This window comes from Schistocerca nitens, chromosome 5 (genome assembly GCF_023898315.1).
Source record: "Schistocerca nitens isolate TAMUIC-IGC-003100 chromosome 5, iqSchNite1.1, whole genome shotgun sequence".
Lineage (NCBI taxonomy): Eukaryota > Metazoa > Arthropoda > Insecta > Orthoptera > Acrididae > Schistocerca > Schistocerca nitens.
Window position 1 is genome coordinate 321,163,140 of NC_064618.1, and position 25,788 is coordinate 321,188,927.

The 25,788-nt window shown below is 41.4% G+C and overlaps 1 protein-coding gene across 1 annotated transcript; it reads right to left on the bottom strand.

Annotated features, from left to right (window-relative positions):
* Positions 1-3,875: 3,875 nt before the first annotated feature.
* Positions 3,876-23,550, bottom strand: LOC126259819 (uncharacterized). The gene is made up of 5 exons (XM_049956860.1): positions 23,510-23,550; positions 18,910-19,026; positions 17,250-17,539; positions 5,440-5,625; positions 3,876-4,195 (listed from the first exon to the last, which is right to left on the bottom strand). Exons 1-5 carry the CDS (start codon positions 23,543-23,545, stop codon positions 4,153-4,155), a joined length of 672 nt encoding a protein of 223 aa, XP_049812817.1. The 5' UTR covers positions 23,546-23,550; the 3' UTR covers positions 3,876-4,152.
* Between the last annotated feature and the right edge of the window lie 2,238 nt (positions 23,551-25,788).

The window sequence follows — 25,788 nt, forward strand, 5'->3', positions numbered from 1 at the left end:
AAATTGTACGCTTTGGGAGATACCAACAGAAGCTCGAAACCTGAATTTCTTGTCAATTAAGCCGGCCTGAGTGGCCGTGCGGTTCTAGTCTGGAACCGCGCGACCGCTACGGTCGCAGGTTCGAATCCTGCCTCGGGCATGGATGTGTGTGATGTCCTTAGGTTAGTTAGGTTTAAGTAGTTCTAAGTTCTAGGGGACTGATGACCTCAGAAGTTAAGTCCCATAGTGCTCAGAGCCATTTTTGTCAATTAAACCCAATCAAGATGTGGCACTCATTATATCGAAGTACCTGGCAGGATACGTCATCTTCGTAAGCAAGAAAAGTGAGAGGTCAAACAAGAAATTTTCAGCCTGCTACAAAAGAAATCACGAATCATGATTAGATTACTGCGTTTTACAGATGTTCACATCTTCATCACGTAAATGGCTGAGCACGTTGGCAGAATCCGAGCATAGTTTCGAAAATATCGTTTAATCCTTCATTCCCCTCTCAAAGGATTTGGACGAGCTGTTGTATAACTTGAACCATGTTCTTTTTATTGAATGGAGCTATTTCTTTTTCACTTACCATTCTCTACTCGAAGGAGCAGAGTTGTTTGGCTTGCAGTCCATTGAAAAGTCGGTTTCTTTTGCGCCAAATCACGCAGCGGACTGGGAGGGGACAGAGGGAATGTTTTGGAGAGACTTCCAATGCCGGCACTCGCCTTTAACCTACCAGTAACCTTGATCGGAACTGGGGCATTGGCAATATTTTAATTTACTTGTAGGCTATTGTTACCACTTGTCACAAACAGAAGTGTGTGTGTGTGCATGTGCGCTGTGAATGCTGTTCACGTTGATATGGCGATAGTTATAAACTGCCTAAACATACACCACTGCGACTAACGTTACAGCCTGCTGAGCTACGTTGTGCTGCTTTAAACAGTGTCTTACATCTTCAATAATTAAAACAGTAGTTGTTTTAAAATGTACCAGTGCTTAACTATCATTACGATCACCTATTAGCGCAAGGGAGAACTGAAATCCGCAGCATTGTTGTCCAGCTCCCCCCCCCCCCCCCCCCAATCCCAACCCCTTGCACCATGCCCGTCATATAGGGGACGCTGGCAAATGCGAGAACAGTCTACCTATCAAAATTTGTGCCTACCTTGTATCGACTCACAGCAGTGCAGCGAAAGCCATTATTGTCACTCCAACAGTGATTCCTTTTTATCTGTCTTCATATTTTCTAACTATTAGGAAGTTATGGCGTATTTATAATTCTCAAATTGATGCTACAATGAAAGCGAAGCAATGTTTTTTTGTGGAAAGTTTTTAACAGCTGATACATCTTGTGTCAGGCAGACCAGCAACTGGTCTACTTTCTGGTTTCGACAGAACTTCGAAGTGTTTAGTCCCATCAACATTGTCGAAAGTTTTCTCCCTCCTTCAATTGTTTTTTTTTTTTAAATTTTCATTTTTTTCTGGTGGGGGGGGGGGGCACAGTGTGGACTGAATATTGTGCAAACTGGTGCAGAAGACGAGATCTGAGGGCCAGTCCGGAGAAAATTGTTGTAGCGCCATTTACGACGAAGCACATCCGGCACCCTGGATACGAAACTATCATGGACCCCTCACGTAAGGATAATATGGTGCAAGGCAAAAGGTACTCTTTGAACACCAGAAGTGCCTGTGGTCTAAACCACAGATGTACTAGATATACACCACTATAACAACACCTATGTCAACTTATACTGGAATAAAGTAGAACAGAAGGTGGCTGCTAAGGAATTGGGAAGGTGCAGAGACGGGCGTGCTACGCTGTAACAGGCGGAATTAATAGCACACCCAATGCTGGGATGGAGACGATGCTGGACATGCCCCCACTACATCTTTGGGCTACAATGGACGCAGCGACAGGGGCATCCAGCTTAAACACTGGAAATAATTGGAAACGTTTAGGATATCCTGACTCCAAGACCAATAAAGTGAATGTGGTAAATATAGAAATGGTTGGGGAAATGCCGGCTTACGAATAGCTTTCAGTTACCTTTCAAGGTAACAACTGGAGGTATGGAGCAGTGGAAGAGGGAACCATGCCATTCAGTAGACATATTCTGTTTTACCTCCAGGTCGAAGGCAGATGAAGACTCTGGGATTGGAGTGTGCGAGATACAGTCTAGACTAGACAGAAAGAAGTATCTCTAGAGGGACTGGCCACAGTATTCCAGGCGGAGATATCCGCTATCAGAGCGTGTGCTGAGGAGAATTTGCGTACGTGCTATAACGATCGTAGCATCTATATTTATTCATACTGCTTAGCAGCTCTGTAATCTCTGTCAGCCTTGTAAGGAAATAAAATATCGTTACTCAGAAATTAGAGGCAATAAACAAGCTAATTGACCAGTGCAGGCGCGATGACTCCATTTATTGGACTGCAAGCTGTCCTAACGATCACTGTTGATGATAAAATCAAAATTACGTGGTTGGATGTTGAAGTAGCACGTAGGATATTGGACTATGATCCTAAAACGAAGCCGGCCGGGGTGGCCGAGCGGTTCTAGGCGCTACAGTCTGGAACCGCGCGACTGCTACGGTCGCAGGTTCGAATCCTGCCTCGGCCATGGATGTGGTGTGTGATGTCCTTAGGTTAGTTAGGTTTAAGTAGTTCTAAGTTCTAGGGGACTGATGGCCTCAGAAGTTAAGTCCCATAGTGCTCAGAGCCATTTGAACCATTTGAACCAAAAACGACCTGTTTCAATAGAAGTTCTGTAACCCTGGACTTGAACAATAGACAAACTAAACTCATGGTAGATCTTATGACTGGAACTGGGAATTTTGAGAAGCACCTACACACAATGAGTATAGACGAAGCAGCCCCTGAGTGCAGACTATTTGGCGAAGAGGATGAAACCGCAAACCTAATCTAATGCGAAGCGTTGGAGGGCAAAAGACAGAGAATATGTGGGTCATTAAGTACTGAAGAAATCGTGTCTAATAAGGACCTAGTAAAGAGTCTCCTACTACTCTTTAATGGGATCGGTTGGCTTTACTAGAATCATAGCGAGCGAAGCAGCACCAAACACTCGGTTTCGGTGCTGGAAACAGTGGACTAAGACCATTGTTGTTTCTGTCTCCCGACGTTAAGAAAATCAAATCAAATGAATCCACTGTTCTTTTATTCATTCCTTCTTCCCTTCCTTTGAAAAGTACACTGACTTTTTCATTCCCCATTCTGATGTGTCCATAGTCTGTGTTAAGCCCTAAGACTTAGTCGTCGACGGGACCTTGAGCTGTACTCTGGCTTCTTCCGTACTTAAGAGTAATAATAAATGTGACTGAGCGAAATAGTGCATCGCGTTAGACACTGGGTTCGCTTGCTAGAGTATCGGAGTTCAATGTCCGTTCATTAATCCTGAAGTACTCGTGTTTGCTCTGACACAATCCTGGACATGTGGTACGATGATACAACAGTCCTACGTCTGATCCTTCTTCTATCGCTCCTCTGACGTCAGAGTTTCTGCTCTGTCTTTGATTACGTCGATGGCAATGACGCGTTATGTAACCCCGTCGAGAAAATCAGTAGTAGTGGGTGATTCCTAGAAGTCGTCTTGCGTTTTTACTGTTCTAGTGATATGACTACAGTGTGTAATTTGGCAGATAAGAACGGTTCCACATTGTCACTTGTAGACATGTGCCAATTTTTAATGCTCTGAGCGTGACGATGTGCCACAGCAGTACTGATATTTGTGTGTCTTCGCTACTTCGCAATATACTAGGAGTGTCCAAGTGTCAACAAGAATGTTAGCCCCGTTAATATTAAAGTAAAGGAGGCATTGAACAAGACATTAGTTACCAGTTTTATGAAATAAAGAAACATCAAAAAAGGATAGTCGTCCAAGTAATCAAACGATTTATTCCCAACATGTTGTACAGTACAGTTTGGTACTATGAAGACAACCCTTTTTAGTTCCAAAACTTACAATAAATATTGCTACTAAATGTCGGCCGATGTACGCTTTGTAGGAGATGCATACTTTTGTATGAACGAGTTTCTTTTGTTTGGAGATAAAGTAGACCTCAAACACAGCAGCTGAGGAACACCCACTCGACACGGTTCATTGGTCGTAGCTGAGGCTGCCGTGTGAACTGTCGAAGACTGGCGACGTGGTTCTATTGACGTGTCGCCGAGCAGATCTCGGAGGATGCAACGCAGCTGCAATAGAAGAGCAGGGTTTTAGTGCAGTGAGGGCGTTGTATCTCTGACGTTTAGGCTTTTATACGAGATAAACAGCGCTTCTGTCGACGTGACACATGAAATTGTATGGTTTGTAGTCAGGTATTGCTTTTGCTGAATGGGCAGCTATGGGCGCACAAAATGAGGTTTTAGGTCATCTGACTGTGAACAGCTTGACCGTAGCAATACCAACGCATTTTCCATGACAAGCATTAGTGAGGTAGGTTGGGAGAGGTTGCAGGGGTGCTTTATGACCACCCAAAGAAAAAGTTAGAAAAGTGAAAACTACGTTAATTGTTGTTGACTTCTATAAAAAACATACTTTTTAAATACACACTGATATGTAAGTAGGGTCCAAAACCCGAAAATATCTTTTACCACATTCTTAGCAACAATAACGCATTTTCCATAACGTGTGCTACCAAGATGGTAGTACAAGCAATAAACGTTCTTTCAAAATTTTAGAGTACAAAGTAAATGACTAGATTATAATATTTTCACAAAAGGTGGGCGTAAAGTATTCCCCCCCCCCCCTCCCCAGCCCCGTTCCCCCGTGCAATTTTTATTGCGAAGGTAAAAACTTTAAAAAAATGCAAATTTCATTAAATGTTGTTGACCTTCGCTCACAACATACCTTCTAAAGCGCTACTGGTGTCTAAGTAAGGTTCTAAACCTGAAAATATTGATTATGACATCATCTCGGATTATTAATCGAATCATGCCGTCGCATTGTAGCAAAATTTCGACGGGTTTCCTACTCATCATCTTCAACCACTTCTTGGCGTTGTGTTGTCACAAAGTTTCGATAAGTTTCCAACCCTTTATATCCGCCTGAAGGTGAGAAGTAGGAAACTCGTGGAAACTTCGAGACAGCACGAAACCACGACTCTACTAATAACCCGAGAAGATTTCAACAACTATGAAACCCCTCCGTCACGTTTTATTTACTCAAAACAAAAGAACTTTGTCCAGGACGGTAACAAATAGCAAGTTGTTAATTTGGAGAATCACGGGTAGAAACCACATTAGTTCAAGGTGGACAGAGTTGTAACTTTCACACGGTGGAAGGCGGTATCTGAAGCAATAACAGGACACGGATGCACAAGCAATGTGGAGAAAAGGATGGCGTGCAAGAATGCAGGCCCTACCTTAATGAGTTGGAAACATGTTAATGGAAGGCAAAATTAACATCTATTAATTCTACATTTATGTGGTGTACTTACGTAAATTGAGCGGTGTCGAAGACATATCCGCCAGGACACTTGTACATATCCGGGTAGTAGCCGCCATCTTCGGTAGGCTTGCAGGCGTAGTAGATGTTTGGGTTCTCTGGGACAATACCCATCTCGAGTGACTGAGTGCAGGGCTTGACGGGTCCTTCCGTGCAGACGCGGTCTGACGTTGTCAGTCTAGCCACGAAGAAAAATAATTTCACGTTATATGAGATCAATTTTGGTGCCAGAGAGCTGTACAAAATGTAGGTAGCTACACCTCTGCCCAGCAGGATGTGACAAAGAGTTCTACAGTAAGCTGGCAGGATCTAGATCACAGTACTGTAGGTCATCCACAAGACCAAGTGGCGTATACTTGGTTTTGGAGGGGGTCCGCCTTCAGCAAAACAACTTATCTTCTCTTCTATTTCCCAGGAACGTTTCGCTGAGGTTTCAGCATCAGTGGGGTTTTATTTTCTTTACTACTAGCACACAAATAAATTTGAGTTTTTATGACAGTATTTGCAAACCTGTGGAACAGACAAAGTTGTGTATATTTGCCTTGTTACCGCTTGCTGTGTCTTTTTTTTTTTTTTTATTGCACTTGTGTATATATTTCCGTGTGTGTGTGTTTTTGTATGTGTGCGTGTTTGCAGTATGTTTCGCCAGAAAACACCACACACACACACACACACACACACACTCTCTCTCTCTCTCTCTCTCTCTCTCTCTCTCTCGCTCGCTCGCTCTCTCTGTCTCTCGCTCTCTCTGTCTCTCTCTCTTCCGCATAGAATTAATGTTAGGCCTAAAATTACATTCCAATTTTGGAATAAATAATTTTTCTGCATTAAGTTCTGTGTGGTTACAGATGACAAACTGCGAAAGAAAACAAATGCAATAAAAGCGCAGAAAAGGGCAGCATGTTGCAACAAGGTATATAGGTACCGGTGTGTACAGAACTTTGTCTGTTCCCCAAATCTGTAAATACTGTTTTAAAAACTCAAATTTATACGTGTACAAGTAATAATGACCTTTTGTCCTGTTTAATAGAGAGAAAATAAAAACCCACTGATGATGCTGAAAGTTCAGCTGAAGATGTCTGTGAAGTAGACAATAGGAAGTCGTGTTTTGCTCGAGAGGGACCCCGTCCAAAAACAGATCCAGTTGTAGGCAAACACTTACAGATGAGCTTCAACCTCAAGACGTAGTACTATTGTGAAAGATTTGGGACCCTCCTGAGTACAGTGAAGCAACGGGATAACAGTGACGCTAGTTTTCATGTTGCAGTTTTGTACACCCAACAGCATCCCCAGATTTATGTCACTATTTCTATCACTAGCCTGTGCAGGTGGTTTACTTGCGGACCTCTGGTTCCTGCGTTCATTCATTTAAATTCTGGGAACTGTTCTCCTATTTCCGCTCTAACGCTCAACAGAAAACAAGATATTCGACACATAATTCACCTTCATTCCGACAAATGGCAAGAGACACAATTTGTTTCACTGATTACGGAGGTTGCCTGGCTGAGCCAGGCGTCCCCCTGCTGAGGCGCCTCGGAGCTGCTAGCTGCCTTCCCTGAACAAAGGAACAGGTAGGCAAGCGCACACAAATACAGCTGTGAAGCTCCCGAGAGGCAGCGGGATAAACAGGACGGACTCACCAGTCCAGTTAGAAGAAGTAACACTGGTTACCAGTAGGAGTGGCAAAAAAAGCACTCCATCTTCAGGCCACGAGTGGCCTACAGGGACCATGCGACCACCGTGTCATCCTTAGAGGAGGATGCGGATAGGAGCGGCGTGGGGTCAGCACACCGCTCTCCCGGCCCGGTCGTTAGGATGGTATTCTCAACCGAAGCCGCTACTATTCGGTCGAGTAGCTCCTCAATTGGCATCACGAGGCTGAGTGCACCCCGAAAAATGGCAACAGCGCATGGCGGCCTGAGTAGGAGTGGCAAACCTAACAAAATGTCTCAGCGTATATTATCTTTTCTACAATGAGCAATGAGGTGCAGTATTTGTACACAATATGGCACGGTACTACCACAGCGTTACATTCATAAATGAGATGACGTATGGACGATATGGTGTCATGAAGCTCGGGTCTGAGCAATACTAACGCTCATGGTACTATTTTCGCTAGCCAATGCCAGTGTGAGCTCAGTTTTGGTGCGATATTGTCTGTTAGCTATCGTCATCTGTAGCTAATACCTGCTACCCATATCAGTAAATGGGCCGGCAACTCCCATCCCGTCTGCCCCCCCCCCCACTCCCTCACTACGTTAGTTATGTACACGGACGGAAAAAATTGCATCACCAAGAAGGAGTTGTGTGACGTAAACGACAGTTGGTAGGCGTGTTTCTATATCTGGAAGATCGTGTCTATTCAGATTTCGCGCCCGTCGAATAACAGTGGCGCTGGTAGCGCCACTATGAGGATGCCAATTGTAATTGCTTTAAATACACTCTGTAACGGTCGTGTGCGTTAGTTACCATTTAGTTTGGACGTGGTGAGTTCAAGAATTCCTCTAACGTGACAAAGACGCTGTTCCTTAGGTTAGTTTGGTTTAAGTAGTTCTAAGTTCTAGGGGACTGATGACCTCAGATGTTAAGTCCCATAGTGCTCAGAGCCATTTGAACCATTTTTTGGCACCACAGTGATACAATGGACTGTTACAAATCGGTTACTTCAAGGACAACTCCTTGTCAGATCCCCTGTAGCGTGCATTTCACTGACGCCACACCACCTGAGGAAAGCTGATTTTGACTTGGTGCCAGTGCCAGTGATCGCAGTGTGTTCGTTAGAAGGAGGCCAGGTGAGAGCATATAACCAACATGTGTGCTAGACACACTGGAGCTACGGTCTGGGGTTTGATTTCACGTAACAGCAGGAACATGTTCGAAAAGTCCGAAAGAACAGACACCATACAAGTAATAGTTCTGGCAATACCGGCCATGATCTTCTTCTTCTGTGCGGACGCACACATATTCCCCGAACTCTTACGGGCCTTGGTAAGAATGTCTTGCACACGTAATGAGTGTGTTGGGGTGGGACACTACGAATGTAGTGTGTGGACATACAAGGTGAGAATGTGGGTCTCGCGGGAGGCGTCCGAGAGATAGTCCCTGCAGTCGCGCTATCCTCTGTGCACTCGGTGGCTCAGATGGATACAGCGTCTGCTATGTAAGCAGGAGGTCCCGTGTTCGAGTCTCAGTCGGGGCACACATTTTCACCTGTCCCCGTTGATATGTATCAACGCCCGTAAGCAGCTGAAGGTATCAGTACATTTCTAATTTCACTCTCATTGTTATCCCATGCCGGTCTATGTGGCCGAGCGGTTCTAGGCGCTTCAGTGTGGAACCGCGCGACCGCTACAGTCGAAAGTTAGAATCCTGCCTCGGGCCCTTAGGTTAGTTAGGCTTAAGTAGTTCTAAGTTCTAGGGGACTGATGACCTCAGATGTTAAGTCCAATAGTGCTCAGAGCCATTTGAACCATTTGGTTATCTCATGCACCCTGATTGCAAATCTATACGTCAGACTGGTGATTCGACTTGTAGTGCTGCCATTCGTGAACAACATTCCAGGGGGCGTTTTCCAACAGGATAACGCTCGCCCACATATCGATGTTGTAACTCAACATGCTCTACAGAGTGTAGACATGTTGCCTTAGTCTGCTAGATCACCAGATCTGTCTCCAATCGAGCGCACATGGATCGGACAACTCAAGCGCCATCCGCAACCAGCATTTAACCGTCCCTGTATAGACCGACCAAGTGCGGTAGGTGTGGAACTCCATCCCACAGACTGACATTCGGCACCAGTATAACATAATGCATGCACGTCTGCATATCTGCATTCAACATTATGGTGGCTACACCAGTTATTAATGTACCAGCATTTCACATTTGCAGTGGCGTTTCTCGCGCTTGTATTAACGTGTAGTCTTGCAATGTGAACCACCTAAACATGTAACCTAGACAAATGTATTCCCGAAAAGCCACTACTCTAGTAGTTTTTTTGTGTTGCGAATTTTTTCCCCGTCAGTGTATGTTGAACCGTGTCTTTCACTCATTACCAGTGTAAACTTACTGCCATTGCGACGTGAGTGTTGAGAGCGTCTAAAGTGAAGCTCTGTTTCTCAAGTGCATTATGAACATAAGCTGGCAAAAGTACGAGCAACGCTGCTCCATCAAATTTTGTGAAAAGTTCCAAAGTGTTTATATGAACTTTTGTGTCAGAGCCAAGAGTTATGATGGCACAAACCTTTTTTAACATGTCTGGTAAAACCAAATGGCTCGTGATGGAAGACTTTTATCCACAAGAAGACATGTCAATTTAGAAGGATTGAAGCGCTTTATGAACTCAGGTCGGGATTGACAACGGTCAGTAGTGGGTTAAATTTGAACGCAGTTAACATCCATCGAATGTTAATGCAGGATTTTGTCATGCGAAAAATGCGCACAAAGATGATTGCAAAGAATCTCACGAGGAAGTGCAGCAACAATCGAATGGATCTGTGTATCATGTGGATCAAATTCAGATTAAGCCAAATTTTTTCATTCGCGTTATTACAAGTCAAGAACTATGAATTTTTGAATATGACTTTAACACAAAGAGCCGAATATGAGAGTGGACACTGCAAACTCTTGCCCTCCAGAGAGAGCGAGGAAGAGGAAATCCAAAATCTTATGTAGACTCATTATTTCGACACTATGGACATAGTTCAAAATGACCTTTGCGACAAACCGTCAATCAAACTATTTATTGAAAGTCTTGGAATGACTCTGGAAAATGGTGGTACATTTGCGAACAGTTATTGCACTCAATTGGGTTCAGCATTACGCATTGCACCGTATCATACAGAAATCTCCATCAATGACTTTTGAGCAAGAAATGACAGTCGTATGTTTCCTCTGCCTCAATTTCATCTAACCTCAGTAGCTGTGAGTTCATTTCCTCAGCTTAAAATTACATGAAATGGCGTCATTTTCGTACTTTGGATGATATCATGAAGCGTGTAAACAACGAACCAAGAATTATTCCAAAAGAAGCTTTCCAAAACTGCTACGAAGACTGGAAACAACACCTCTCTCGCTGTTTAATTACCTGAAGAAACCTACGTGGAAGGAGGTATCCTTGATGTTTTGAGGAAAGTGTAATTCGTTGCTACTAAAATTTGGTCCCAACACTTCCCAACACACCAAGTACTTAACTTTCTGGAGGTCAAACAGACTATTCTACTGGAAAATGTGCCCTTGGCAGTTTGCCGCGTGCGTGTTGCATGCATAATAGAGGCCCAGTGCACTTAGGATTGGATGCATGCCGGTTTTTGGAAAAAACTTACCCAAGACGATGGATCCGGCGTCATCAAGCAGTGAAAGACACGATCCTATCTGTCACCCAATGGATCTGTCAATTAACAGGACTTGTGGTTTTGCAGACACGTGAAGAACTTGGTTTACCCTGCTCTTGTTGACATCAGCGATTTGGAACAGAGTATCCTAAGTTTTTGTGGAGATGATGGGATCGCCGGTTGAAGTTGAAGCATTAATTCTCACGGAGCACGTTTTGAAACACTACTCTGACGCGTTCAGAGCACGTGATGTGACGCTGTAGCGAGTAACTAGTTAAAAGGTGGATTGGAGAAGAAATCTTCACAGCAACATTTGTCCTTGCCTTGATGCTACGAATCATTCCCAGCATCCCTGAAAGTGACGGTTAAAAAGTTTAATGAGATTCTTTACACTAACATACGACAGACGGAGCCTCTTATTATTGTTCATCCCATGCAGTATTTCGGAAAAAAGTGACACATTTACTGGATCATTAAGAAAGTTTTAAGATGTGGAAAGCAGAAAGGTGAATATTATAGCGCCCTATATGCTTAGTTATTTTATTGTTGATTTACAATACTTAATTTATATTATAAATTGCATCTTAAATCATAAATTGTCCTCAGTATGATTTGTGCCTCTGTAGTTAAAATGTGTATCACGTAAAGTAACCATTATTGTATCAGAAAAGTGGTTATCTAATTCTCACATGCGCTCCTCAACTCTGAGAATAATATTCTTTTGCTTATTGGTAAGGAGTACGAATTGTAAATCCCTATCACTCTGATGTACTGTTCTGTATGAAATCTAATCTTCGCTGAAGATTCTGTTTTTAAGATGCTGATGGTTCGAAATTTAATGAACATTGAGATTCTCTAATGAGCGACTCCTGTAATTAAATCTGGTGATTGAAATACTAATCTTTAAGGCAAAATCGTTGTTAATTAGCTTGTGAGAGAATCCTTAAAACTGACTGGACGGTATTAAAAGAAGAGGGATAACTTCTTATTCTCCTTTTTATGTCTTGTCTCAAATGTCCAACTTGGTTTTGTAAATGTTGGAAGGGTTTAGTTCTCTTTTATTTTTCTCTCGGCGATGAAGCGTTTTCTAGCTTTCATCTGTAAACATATCCTTATAAGGAAGGAAAGGAAGATGGAGGTGTATCGCTTCGTTGAGCATGAGATTTTTCAGAGACGGAGAAGTCTCTTGGCCTGGACAAAGATGTGGCAGGAAGTTGGCACTGGCTCTCATACTGAAACCATCCTGACGTCCGCCTGGAGCCAGTGAGAGAAGTCACAGGGAAACCAAACATGGACTTGACTACCTCTCTTACATAGTCTGACCCCTATGCATTAACCGTTTCGCCACCTCGATCGGTTTCCTTCAGACCATTCTGTGTACATAAGGGCCTACCACGTTACTTCTCCTTTTACGCGATACGAAGTGGAGGGTAGTGAATGAAGCTAACCACACTGCAATTGTATTCTTAGTGGTAGTAGAACGAAAGAGTCCGTGTAAACCAAAACCACTAGTTTTCTGAGTGGTCTATGCCACCTGCGACTACTACCTCTCCACTTCCATCCTGTTCATCTCATAATACCACCTGCACCCAACATCCTCGATTATTTGTTGGATACATCCCAATTTCTGTCTTCCTCGACAGTTTTCACCCTCTACACCTCCCTCTTGTACCGTGGAGGGATTCTCTGAGATCTTAACACCTATCATACTATGCCTTCTTGTTGGAATTCCTTTTGCAGTCTTATTACTTTTAAGTTCACCGAGGTTGTTTTCAGTCTACCCTTCCGATGATCTTATTCTTTTTGATTTTTCATTTTTCTGAAGGCATTTCATTTTAGCAATCATCTTAATCACTTTGTAATCTGAGGTCATTGCGCATCGAGTAAACTTCGTGGTAGAAAGTACCTTCCTGCGATTACCTGTCTGTTGTCGGTACACAGTCAGAGATAAAAATATTAGCAAAAACTGAAGACTGGGAAGAAATCCAGTATAGCATAATGTATAGTATCTGAAAAATTGCAACGCAACGAATATTTGTGCAGTTATCGCCATACTCACTATAGTTGTCCACTCAGAATGACTAAACCACTGTATTCATCAGAAAAATAAATGAAGAGGTTCTCCACAGAATCAGCGAGCAAAGGAAGACGTCGGAAACATTAAGTAGAAGAAGAGACAGATTCATAGGGACATATGTTGAAAAAATTAGTTAGTTACGTGTGCCATAGATCCTTTAATCGATTCTGTTATCGGAATTATGTGGAACGAGTCAGTTTACAGGATATGTATACATGATTAGTGTTAACATTGATGAACAATTGTTTTTGGTCGTGCTCATGAAACTACGCTTACTTTCTTTTCTAACTACTACCAGTTTTTAAGTAGAAATTCGTCAATGCAGTAGGAGTTACGAGGGAAAATTATTTTAAATTAGATTTAAGACTTTTTTCGCTACTTACAAAATATTTTGTATTATTGAGTACATGATCAAATATTTTTGTTGCTGCATATTGAACTCGTTTTTGAGCTACCGACATCTTTAACAATAGGTAATAAATGTCGTTTTCCCTCTAGTCTTGTAGATATGGACATCACTGTTCTCAAAATCTGATGGATTATATATGACGAATTTCATTAGTGAATATGTTTATCACGACGACGTAGTTAAAATGCCTAGCTCCTTGAAGAGATACGTACATGACGTCCGCGGGTGAACACCACATTTTGTTCTAACTGTTGTGCAATCAGTACTTTCTTCCTAAGTGATGAGTTACTCCAGAACATTATTCCGTGAGACATTATTCAGTGGAACTACGCAAAATATGTCAGAAGGTTGATATATTTGTTTCCAAGATTAACAATTATACAAGGAGCAAAAGTAGCTGAACTTAATTGTTTGAGAAGCTTGGCAATATGCATCTTCCAGTTCAAGTAGTCATCAACACGTACCCTCAAAAATTTACGGCTTTCTACCCTTTTTATTGACTCCTGCTTGTGCGACTTAAACTGTGGTGTGACTCTATTTGTTGTACAGAACGAATGTAGTGTATTTCTCTTTCAGATTTTAGGAACAGTCCGTTTTTAGACAAGCACCTAATTTTTGTTTGGAAAATGTCACTTATCAGCTCTTCTGTTGCTTTCTCTTTAATATAATTTATTACAATACTAATGTCATTTGAAAAAAGTACCAGTTTTGCTTATTGAAGGTCATATATATTTTTTTTCCTAGTCACTGAAATGTCCTACCTATCCAACATTGTCTGAATTATTCTGTACAACCTTTTGCACTCTGTTTGTTAAATACGATTCTGCTGTGAGCAAAATCATCAATTTTAAAAGAGTGACGTGATCTATACAACCAAACGCCTTGGAAAGATCACAAACGGTACCAACTAGCGACATATTAATTATTTAAGGCTTGTAATGTTTGATGAGTGAACGTATAAATAGCATTCTCATTCGAGCAACCTTTCTGGAATCCAAACTGTGATATGCTAAGTAAACTACTTCCACTTAAGCGAAGGACTGTTCTTAGGTACATTACTTTTTCGAATATTCCGGAAAAAATCTAAGTAAGGAAATTGGACGATAATTGTTTATGTCTATCTTGTCACCTTTATTATGAAGTACTTTAACAATTGCATATTTTAACCTGCCTGGAAAAATTCCCTGTGCCTGTAATACATGGCATATCTCACTAAGGACATTACTGATTAAGTTGGACCAACTTTTCAGAATTCTGTCTGAAATTTTGTCAACCCTGCAAGAGCTTTTGTTTTTAAAATTTTTATAATTGTATTAATTTCACTGAAGGATGCTGGCGCTACATTTAGTGGCTTAAAGGTTTGGCTTAATGTTTTTAATATCGTGTCTTGTTTATCCAATTGAATCATTATTCCTACATTAGCTACTACGTTTAGAAAGTGATGGTCTACAGTACCTGCAACTTGCGAATTATCAATCACAACATTAGTTTGTTATGAAATCATGTACAATGACTGGCTGTCCTGTCTCCTGTTGTAGGATGTCCATATAGTTTAATCTTATTATCTGCATTATTTATTTATGACACGTCATACATACTTCGGACGTTTTAATAACTTTCACCAAAATACTACAATATTTTTGCTGGACGCAAGTACTGTCGGTTATTGACTTGTTCCGATGTTTACATTAATTCTTCCTCTTCCATGAGATTTTAATTCCCTAAAATTGTCCACGGCTTACTTGTTTTTTAACGGAACTTGTAAATAATGTTATCTGCACAAGATGTCTGCGTGCAGTGCGTTCGGCATCATCAGCTGCCGTAGGGGTTTCTCAGGAAACAGTGGATCGCCACTTTGCGTAAGAATTATAGCGTAATAGAAATGTGATATATCAACCACAAATTTTATGATGATTAAGTTGTACCACTGAAAGTTCTCTTCAAAAGTTATAACAAAGCTATCTTCAAGAGAGATGGAAATATATCGCTTTACGTCTTTCTCAGCGTTATAAACATAGGTAACATCCGTATCATTTATACTTATTATAATTTCATATCATACATTGGCCTCGAAGTTTATTTTCTTCTATTACCTGCAGACAGTACTTGATCGGAATAAAGCCTTTTATGCTATCTGGCTTTGGTCAGTCTGGAGCATTTTAATGTAACGTGCGCCCACCTACATTTACATCGAGACGACTGCTCTGCAACTCACACGTAAGTGTCTGACAGAGGGTCCATCGAAGCACCTTTAAGCTATTTCTCTACCGTTGTACTATCGAACAGCGCGCGAGAAGAACTAACACTTAAATATTTCCGTGCGAGCTCCGATTTCTCTTATTTTATTACGACGAACATTTCTCCCTATGTAGGTTGGTGTCAACAAAATATTTTCGCATTCGAAGGAGAAAGTTAGTGATTTAAATTTCGTGAAAATATCTCGCCACAAGGAAAAACACCTTTGGTTTAACGATTGCCACTCCGACTCGCTTATCATATCCGTGGCGCGCGCTCTCCTATTTTGCGGTAATACAAAACGAGCTGCCCTTTTCAGATTTTTTCGATGTCCTCCGTCAATCCTACTTGATGCGGATCCCACACCGCATAGCAATATTCCTGAAGAGAATGGGCAAGCGTAGTGTGGCCGGTCTCTTTAGTAGACCTGCTGCTTTTTCCAAGTGTCCTGCCAATAAAACGCAGTCTTTGGTTCGTCTTCCCCACAACATTATCTACGTGATTGGTCCAATTTAAGGTCACGATTGTAACCCCTAGGTATTTTGTTGAATTGACAGCTAGATTAGAAACCTGCCTCGGGCGTGGATGTGTGTGATGTCCTGAGGTTAGTTAGGTTTAAGTAGTTCTAAGTTCTAGGGGACTGAACACCCCAGATGTTAAGTCCCATAGTGCTCAGAGCCATTTGAACCATTTGACAGCCTTTAGATTTGCTTGGTTGACCGTGGACTCGAACTGTAACGAATTTGTTTTAATACACATGTGGATGATCTCGCACTTCTGTTTATTTGTAGTCAATAGCCACTTCTCGCATCGTACAGATATCTTGCTTAAATAATATTTCAATTGATTTTGATATTTTGATGACTTTTCTAGATGCTGAATAACAGTATCATCTGCAAACAATCGAACATTGCTGCTAAGATTGTCTGCTGAATCGTTTATATAGATCAGGAGTAGCAGAGGGCCTATAACACTTCCTTGGTGAACTTCAGATATAACTTCTGTTTACTCGATGACTTTCCGTCAGTTAGTATGAACTATGACCTTTCTGACAGGGAATTACGGATCCAGTCGCACTACGGAGACGCTACTCCATAAGCGCTCAGTTTGATTAGAAGCCTATTGTGAGGAACAGTATAAAACGTCTTTTGGGAATATAAAAATGTGGAATTGAAGTTACTAATATATATTGATGAAATAATTCAGAACTTCTTGAGAGTGTTACTTGGCTTTTATTGTTTGACTGCATCCACAAAAAACAATCAAATTAGCAATCACACAAAAACTCACAAAATAATTCCAGAAACCAACGTGAAGCGGTCAAACACAAAAACTGAGAATAATCAAGGAAGCAAAGGGGTTCCGTGCACATAAAAGATATAATTGTTGTAAGGACGTTTCATGATTGTTACCCGATTCAGAATTGCTTATTTGAGTGATTTATGGTTCTATCAAATCATCATTGGCGACTATTTGGATGAAAGGTCATGGTTGCCATTTGTAGATACTTTCAATTTTTTTTTACAGACAAATTATATTATTATTCTTGTAATAAAATTTATTAAAATATTACTCACTTAATGATTTCTCATTTGCCTGGTTGCGTTGCAATATAACTGGGTCTATGATGTGTAGAATGTTCAGTGAAGAAGAGTAAATATTATACTTATTCGATTAACGTATAACCCGCGTTACTTAATTCGAATTTCGGAAGAAGCTTTGTGATGGAATAACTGTTGTTGGCGACTTACGTGCAGTCCCCTGTGCAGGGATTGTAGGCAGCATCAGTAGCATTGCACGTTCCAGTCACCGCCTGCTCTAGGCCTTCAACACAGACGTGGTACGTCTTACAGTCATACGGGTCAGGGAAGGATCCGATGCTGTTACACGTGAAGGTGTTCCCAGCTGGTACACAATCAGACTCTTCCTTCGGAACACACTGTCTTTGACTTGCACTGCACCACATTCCATTGGCCTTGTCGCACACTATCATTGTCTGAGGATCGTAGTCATCTTCCAGGTTGCCAAGACATAGCTGCACCTGTTTACAAAAACGATATACAAGTTTAAAAAAAAATAAATATAAAAAGGGTATCGAAGGTCGTCTTAATTTTTTACTTTATAAATACTGTCTTCCGTTCTGGTACCGTACTTCTGCCCTCTGTGAATTTCGATGCCCTGTCGTATGAGGCGTTAATGTTGTGCTGCAGGAAACCCGCTGTAATGCCCGTAGAGTAGGAATACCACGAAGTGAGCATTCAGAAGCGAAGAACAGAATTTTCGCAGCCAAAAGTCACACGACTCTGGTTCAGCATAAAGAGTGCCCTTTTTCATGTAATTACTTCGCCAGTGCATACTAAATACCGTCGATTCTGTAAACGCACTTAAATATATGGAATGACTTTGGATTACAGCTTGGAAGAGATAAAGGCAGATAGTCACTACTATTTTCAGGTTTTGCAGCCCATTTGATTGTATTGCTGTTTTCATAAATCATGCTGCGGCCAAATTGCGTAGAACGCCAAAATGTTCTGAAAGAAACATCGAATCTGAAGGTATGATGTGCAGAAATTTAGAAATTTACTAAAGATTTAATGATTTTTTTTTAAACGACATTCTTCCGTCTTCATTTTCTACTTCCATATGTTTAATCTTCATTCATTTTTCGAGCTGTATTTTTAACAGTGGGACTGTCATAACATAGGTGCTACAACTGCAATTTTCTATTGCTATTACTTTAAAATATGCTGAATGGTTTGGAGACCTACATAGCTCGTAGGTAACGACACAGATTCTCGTATAGAAATTAGTTTTGCAGGTGAAAATTGTCCTGTGTAGCACTTGCCTTGTAAATATATAGCCATACAGTCACATGGTTTAGCCATATATTAACTGTTTGTTACAATGTATCTCAATAGTTACAACACATAAAGCGACTATTTCGAATATGATGACTGGAATAGATGTCTGTGCCAAGTAACCCTTCTTTCTTTGATATATTTAGATTTGTATCCGTAGGCACAACAGTTATTCATTATTGCTGTTACTGACAATTAACTGTTTAAAAACAGACCAAATATCCAAATATGTGGAATAATGAAGCTTTAGTCGTAGTTGAAAATGTGAACAATTGGCGCTATACACAAGTCGCATCGAAATTTTGTTGCATGTTGGTAACATACACATTAAGTGTGGCTCACTCCATGAGTATCCCTGCTCTAGTTAATGCCAGCGCCTAACAGAGTGAATAGGCAGTTAGTACTTTTGTGTCTATTCCGCAAAGAGCACAACATTTTAGATCTCAGTGGCTTGTGAAATATGAATGGGATTACACGAGATGCATACGAGAAATGAAAAAAATAAGAAATCATACTCAAATTTAGGCGCTGGAGCAGTACATGAGAGTCTTACCTCCGAACAGTCCCTGTTGCAGATGACTTCGCCCGGTGATGAACAGTACGCCCGTTGAGCGAAGGTGGACCACCATGGTCTTGAAACGGCGGCGGTGGCAGACAAAGCGCTCGACAACTAGAACAATAAACTAAAAAATCAGTACCCCTTCAGGCACAAAGCAGAGAAAATTTCGTAGCTCAACAATTCTCCACCTAATTTCCCATGTTAATTACTTATTTTATTCTTTAGCAACAGTCTATACAGACAAGTGTACATGTCACTGCCGCTGTTTCATTACAAACGATTCATAAAACAGCGAAAAGTTTCTTGTTCGACAGGAGTTACAGAGTTATGTAGGACGTAAAGACAATTTCATTGAAATCTGCAGCTGCAGTACTGCAGGTATTAGTTAGTGGATCGCCTCACTTAAGGTATTTCGTGATCTCTGGTTTTATCCGTTTTAGGACACTATGTGAAGAAGTTAACTTCTGCCATCATGGTGTCATTTCATTATCTCAATGTAGTCATGATTCTGAATTCGGGAGTTCTTCGAGAAGAAAATAAATGAAATGAATACTAGATGTGTCGTCGCCCAACTTGTGTACCATTACAACCTGGCTATGATCTCACATCACTGCACTTGAAATACGAATCAGTCGCTCGGAAAGAGTCGCGTTAATTATAATACAATCTCACACTTCATGCAAAACGTTTCTAATTCTGCAATTTCCATGAAACTGCTATGAGAGGAAGCTGCCATTTGGATGCGCTTTATAAATTTTCTGATTTCTTGTCCATACCTTTTATTATTTCCAAAATCACCTGACGCATTTCGACATTCCGTCATTTTCAAAGGCTATAAAATACAACAAATAATGGTATCAGAAAATAGGAAAATATATTTCATCATTGATTAGAGACATAGTATAGTGAGTACAATATAGCTTTCTAGCTTACCAGTCTCATATTAGTCATATAAAATGTTCATTAGAAATATTGCATCTCATCTCGTGGTTGAAAATGTTGACGAGATACAATGTATCCAACGGAAAATTTTATATGATTTTCAGGCTATCAACAGCATCGATGTGCTTGGAAAAATGTATGATACACACTGTGCTGTCTTACCATATATTTATTAACAACCGGTTTCGATCACTGATCGTCTTTACAGCAGAATAATATCTATTGTGACAACTTCACATGTCATACATGCTATTTAACCAGAAAAGTATACGCCATAGCTGTCTTGCAAATGTCAGAAAAAGATACTTAACGCCATGGGGAATAGATACTTAAAGCCATACCGGCCTAAGCAAACTTTAAGCATTGAAAACATCTAACAGCAGTAAGTGCATTGTTCAGGCACAACAACACCCAGTAGGGTAACACACAAGTGTATTATGAAACAATCCCTTCTTCCACATTCATCTAGCTTAGTGACCAGGTTCACAAAGAGAGAGTCTGGTTTATATGCAGGGGCAACAAGTGGCGTTTTCCTCGCGCAACATATTTTGCTTTGAGAGGGGTGACAGGAGTGAAAGCATAATATTTATAGTAAAATCTCCAAGCAATGAGATATACATACGATACGTTGGATGAAACTTTACTCCTCTCAACAACGGAGTCACCCATTTTTGCGCAGTATATGGAATGCTCTGTGTCATGGTAATACTATCACTGGACATCAACAGCGTGTGGAAATGACATATTGTTCCTTTGCATTTTAGGTAGTATTTAGCTTCGCTCTTGAAAACCGATTGTTTCATGATTTCTGTTGTCTGCTTGAATGAAGTCGAAAAATAAATATTCGTACAATGAAGCGACGTACATTAATGTACAGAGACACGTATTTAGTTTTTCACAGTGCACAGGTCTTTCACGTGCTAAAAACAGAACAAGACTCGCAGCATTTCTGCATCACAGTGTCAAGGACTCTCCCCATATGATTTTAAATTTCTGCATCATTGTGTGGGAAGCATGTAATGCGGGTGGCGGTATGAAAGTTACTGTTCTGTTACAGAAAAGTTTCTCTTCGTTGAGATTCTGTCATGTTAGATAAACCGCTAACTACTCAACAATGAATTTTCAAGAAAATGATTCTGAAGCAAGTCTTGTAAAATGTTTGCTTTCTTTCTGCTTCCTAGGACATATTCATGAAGACTAAAGTTTACAAAATACACGACAAGAAAATTTAAATACATATTATATGAGATGTCTGTTCTTTCGGACATTTCCGGAAGAACACACATAATTTTGATCCTGCAGCCACAATCCTTGCTGCAGTGGTAAAACCAGTTCCCGTCAGATCACCGACGTTAAGCGCTGTGGGGCTGGGCTAGCGCTTGGATGGGTGACCATCCGGTATGCCGAGCGCCGTTGGCAAGCGGGGTGCACTCATCCCTTGTGAGGCAAACTGAGGAGCTACGTGATTGAGAACGGGAGAGCGGTGTGCTGACCACATGCCCCTCCATATCCGCATCCACTGACGCCTGCGGGCTGAGGATGACACGGCGGCTGGTCGGTACCGTTGGGCCTTCCAAGGCCTGTTCGGACGGAGTTTAGTTTTTTTAGCCACAATGAATCAAGACACAAAGGAATTAAAGACATTAGCTGCCAGTGGGCATTAATTTATGTAAATGGGGGAAACTGAAAATTTGCAATGAACTGGAATTCAGTCCCGGGTCTCCTGCTTATTAGGCAGACACGCTGTCACCACGCCATCCCGACACACCGATCATCGCATCTGCACGGACTACCACGGCCCGCCTCCCGTCAGACGCAAATTCTCAAATTATACCACTCAGTGCTGACGAAGTGCCCTGCTCAGTAGCCCCATTACTTGTGGCATTTCCTCGATTCCAGTAAGAATTCGAGCTTGGTGTGCACCTGCGCTGAAAGAATCATTGGACGTCACCCCGCAATTTTACATCTGGTGTCTGCTCTTCCGGACATGTCTGAAAGATCAGACCCCATTTTGTTCCTGCAGCCACTATGAATCAAGACACAAAGCAATTAAAGACATTAGCTGTCAGAGGGTATTGATTTATATCAATGGGGCAAGTCGAAAATTTGTGTCACCCCGGCCAGTGATCCCTTCAGTGAAAATGCACACCAAGCTCGAGCTGTTTCAGGAATCGGCGAAGTACCGCGAGTAATGAGGCTAATGAGCAGGGGCACTACATCAGTAGTGTGTGGTACAAGCTGAGAATTTGGGTCCGACGGGAGGTATGCTAGGGTAGTTTGTGCGGTTGTTCTGACAGCTGTGTCCAGATGGCGTGGTGGTCAGCGCGTCTGCCTACTAAGCAGGAGACTCGGCTTCGAAACTCGGTCCGGCACAAATATTCAGCTTACCTTTTTGATCTAAAGAAATGCCCGCTGACAGCTAATGTCCTTACTTCTTTTGTGTTTTGGAAATATAAGTACTAGTTATACAGCTGTGTTCATTCCTCCACACTCTGACACTATCTAACACCACCTGTGTGCTATTCTCTCTGCAAGTCGGCTGCCTATATAAAGCAAACAGAAAAACTCTGCTGAAATTTTTATTATTCTTAGTATACCGTAAGCAACATTTAATTTTTCAAATTCATAAGAAACACTACAAACGTAAGATTACTTCCTCTAGAGTAGAATGCAATAAGGTTTTATCGGTAGATGTCGATGTCGATACTAAATCAACTGATATAAATACGATAAAGAAGCTCGTCGCGTAGTTCGGTGTTTGAAGAACTTATTCATCTTGACGGCTCTTGGGTGGATTGCAGATTATTTTGCTGCATATTAATTTAAAGAGCCCTTCTGTGTTAGTCTTTTTCTAGACCAGCCAGCATAGAATGTCGCTGATTCACGAGGATCGTCTTCGTATAGTGGTACTAAAATTTGAAAACAGGCTTTTACTGCTAGTGAGAGACTACACTACAAAAACAAGAAGAGTAGTATCAACACAAAAAATTTTTAGTCGCAAAAAGCAGTAGTATCCAGAATGAGAAACATCCCCTAGGCTGGGCTAAGCCATGTCTCCGCAATATCCTTTCTTTCAGGACTGCTAGTTCTGCAAGGTTCGCAGGAGAGCTTCTGTGAAGTTTGGAAGGTAGGAGACGAAGTACTGGCAGAAGTAAAGCTGTGAGGACGGGGCGTGAGTCGTGCTTGGGTAGCTCAGATGGTAGAGCACTTGCCCGCGAAAGGCAAAGTTCCAGAGTTCGAGTCTCGGTCCGGCACACAGTTTTAATCTGCCAGGTAGTTTCAACAGTAGTATCAGTAAAAGTACATTCCTGAGATTCACTAACAGTACCTATTTGTCAAACCGCAATATCTTTTTCTCTCTGTTAATGTTTTCACCGCGCCTTACTGAGCGATTACACCACAATCGGAGAGATGACATTACCCATGGTGACGCCTCCAAAGGTTTATGTTTCTTCGTATCTGATTTCATACTCTCTAATAACAGTAGAACAATTTGATACTTATAGTATTTCATTGTGGTAGATGACTATATTACATCTATTTCTTAAAGAAAAAAAATCAGCAACACAAAATCGTCTGTGCTCTACAAGGAATTTGCAGAATTTCAGCAGATATGTTACTGTTGTAATGAAACTAAGTAATGATGTCTTACCACGAAGATAATCCTCACAGCTCTATGAAGATCCATTGTGGAATCGATGATTTTCGGAGAGCGGGGCTGCTTCTTATATACCCGTGGATTAACCTTGGGCTTATCAGAAAATACGCAGATACTGCTTGTATCGCTTATTTAACCTCGAAACATATTAGCTGCAATTTTCCTGTTATCAATCCACGTGTTACAGAGTGAGGCGGAAATAAAATATGATGATCCAACCCAAATTAGTGTGATGGATCTGTGTGATGCTATAGTTCCGGATTTATTTACATCGAATGCGCGAAGAAATAGCGTCTCGTTTTCAATGCAAAATTTTATGGTTTGTGAATGCACACTCTGTAGTTGAAATCACTTCAAACAGTCGAAATATACCAATTCTCCACCCACTGTAAAGCTGCTTCTTCAAGGTGAATAATTACCGGGACTAGCGACGCATAGTGAGTGAAGATGCATACAGAAACGAGTATGCAGTGGATAGAGATTCATGCTGAGCCAAAATTTCAAAACCGCTGCTGTCTGCAGAGAGAGACAAGACCACTATTGTAGAGAAACTGACGCACTAGGAATGAACTGTTGTTTCTACAGAATAATTAACACAAGGGGGTGACAAAAGTCATGGGATACCATCTAATTCCGTGTCAGACCTCCTTTTTCCCGGCGTAGTGAAGCATCTAGACGCGTTATGGACTCAACAAGTCGTTGCAAGTCCCGTGGAGAAATATTAAGCCATGCTGCCTCTACAGCCGTCCATTATTGTCAAATAGTTTCCCGTGCGGAATTTTGTGCACGAACTGACCTCTCGGTTATGTCCTAGAAATGTTCGATAGAATTATTGTGGGGCGATCTCGGTATCCAAATCATTCTCTCGAATTGTCCACATTGTTCTTCAAAACAATAACGAAGAACTCTGGCGCAGAGACATTCCGCGACTGTCATCCATAAAAATTCCATTGTTCTTTATGAACATGAAGTCCATGACTGTCAGCAAATGGTCTCCAAGTAGCCGAACATAACCATTTCCAGTTAATGATCGGTATATAGTTGGATAATTGGACCCACTCAATTCTATATAAACACACCGGCCATTGACCTTCTTGTGCGAACGCACACGCTATGCCCGAACTCGTACGGGACTTGGTAGATTAATCTGCCACGAGTAATGAGTATGAAAGGCAAACATCTATTAGGCGCACTACGAATGTAGTGGTGTGGACATGTTGGGAATGTGGATCTCACGGGGAGTGTGCAAGGGATAAGTCCCTGCAGACGCCCTATCCTCTGTGCCCACGGTGGCTCAGATGGATAGAGCGTGTGCCATGTAAGCAGGAGATTCCGGGTTCGAGTCCCGGTCGGGGCACACATTCTCAACATGTCCCCAATGAAGTACATCAACGTCTGTATGCAGCTAGGGTGTCCATTTAATTATCATTTCATTTCTAGCAAAGCTGCATGGTCACCCACGGTAACTGTTCTTTCGGGAACAGATACTCTCGTCATATACAATTTCTATTAGTTTTATGACCGAAATCGGTGTAGTTTTGATAGAACTATATGCATCCAAACTTTAACCAGTTATACCACTCCTTGTAATAGAAATTCCTATAAGATTTGTACCTCGTCTCTCTCTTCCGGTATACTCAAAAACAAAAACCATCTGTGTGTTGAGATCGAGCATAATACATATTTAGATATTACTCCACTAGAGCTGGAGGCCTGTGGGCGAAGTTGCTTGCACAGATCTGCGCAATGTTTTGTCGACTGTACTGGAGGAAGACCATATTCTGCAGACTATCTATCACAAGAGAGGGTTCCTGAATTGTTCCTTCATAAGCAGTTCAATACATTGTTTCTTCACCTGTACCATATCCAAGCAGTGTACTACTACAGCTTTGTACACCACCATACGCATTGTTTTTCTTCCACGACTTCAAGGTCTGTGTCAGGTGCTAAACCACATTAACGCATGGTGTAAACTATGCTATTGACACAACACACAGGTTGGTAGAAATAAAAACCAGAGCCGATGTTTCTCATTGACAAAAACGTGGAAGACATCACAACGTATGGAAACTGAAAGAGTTTGCAGCATTGCAGAGCATTTCGAACAGCTATCTGCAGGTGACGACCTACACAATTAATCTCATCTTCCATAGTAAATCTACTCAGCCATATACGTCAATGTATACCTTTTGTTCTGTAATTTCAGTGCAAACCAATGACACAGTAGAATGCTTCCCAATTTCTGTGTCTTCGCTAAATCACCCCTCCACTAC

Bases quoted from the DNA above. Each gene is read 5' to 3' on its own strand.
- LOC126259819 (XM_049956860.1), bottom strand. From the start codon at position 23,545: ATGGATCTTCATAGAGCTGTGAGGATTATCTTCGTG. The intron at 17,540-18,909 runs GTAAGACTCTCA...TTTTGTAAACAG, and splicing joins GCAACAGGGACTGTTCGGAG to GTGCAGCTATGTCTTGGCAA. The intron at 4,196-5,439 runs GTAAGTACACCA...CTTCTATTGCAG, and splicing joins TTCGACACCGCTCAATTTAC to CTGCGTTGCATCCTCCGAGA.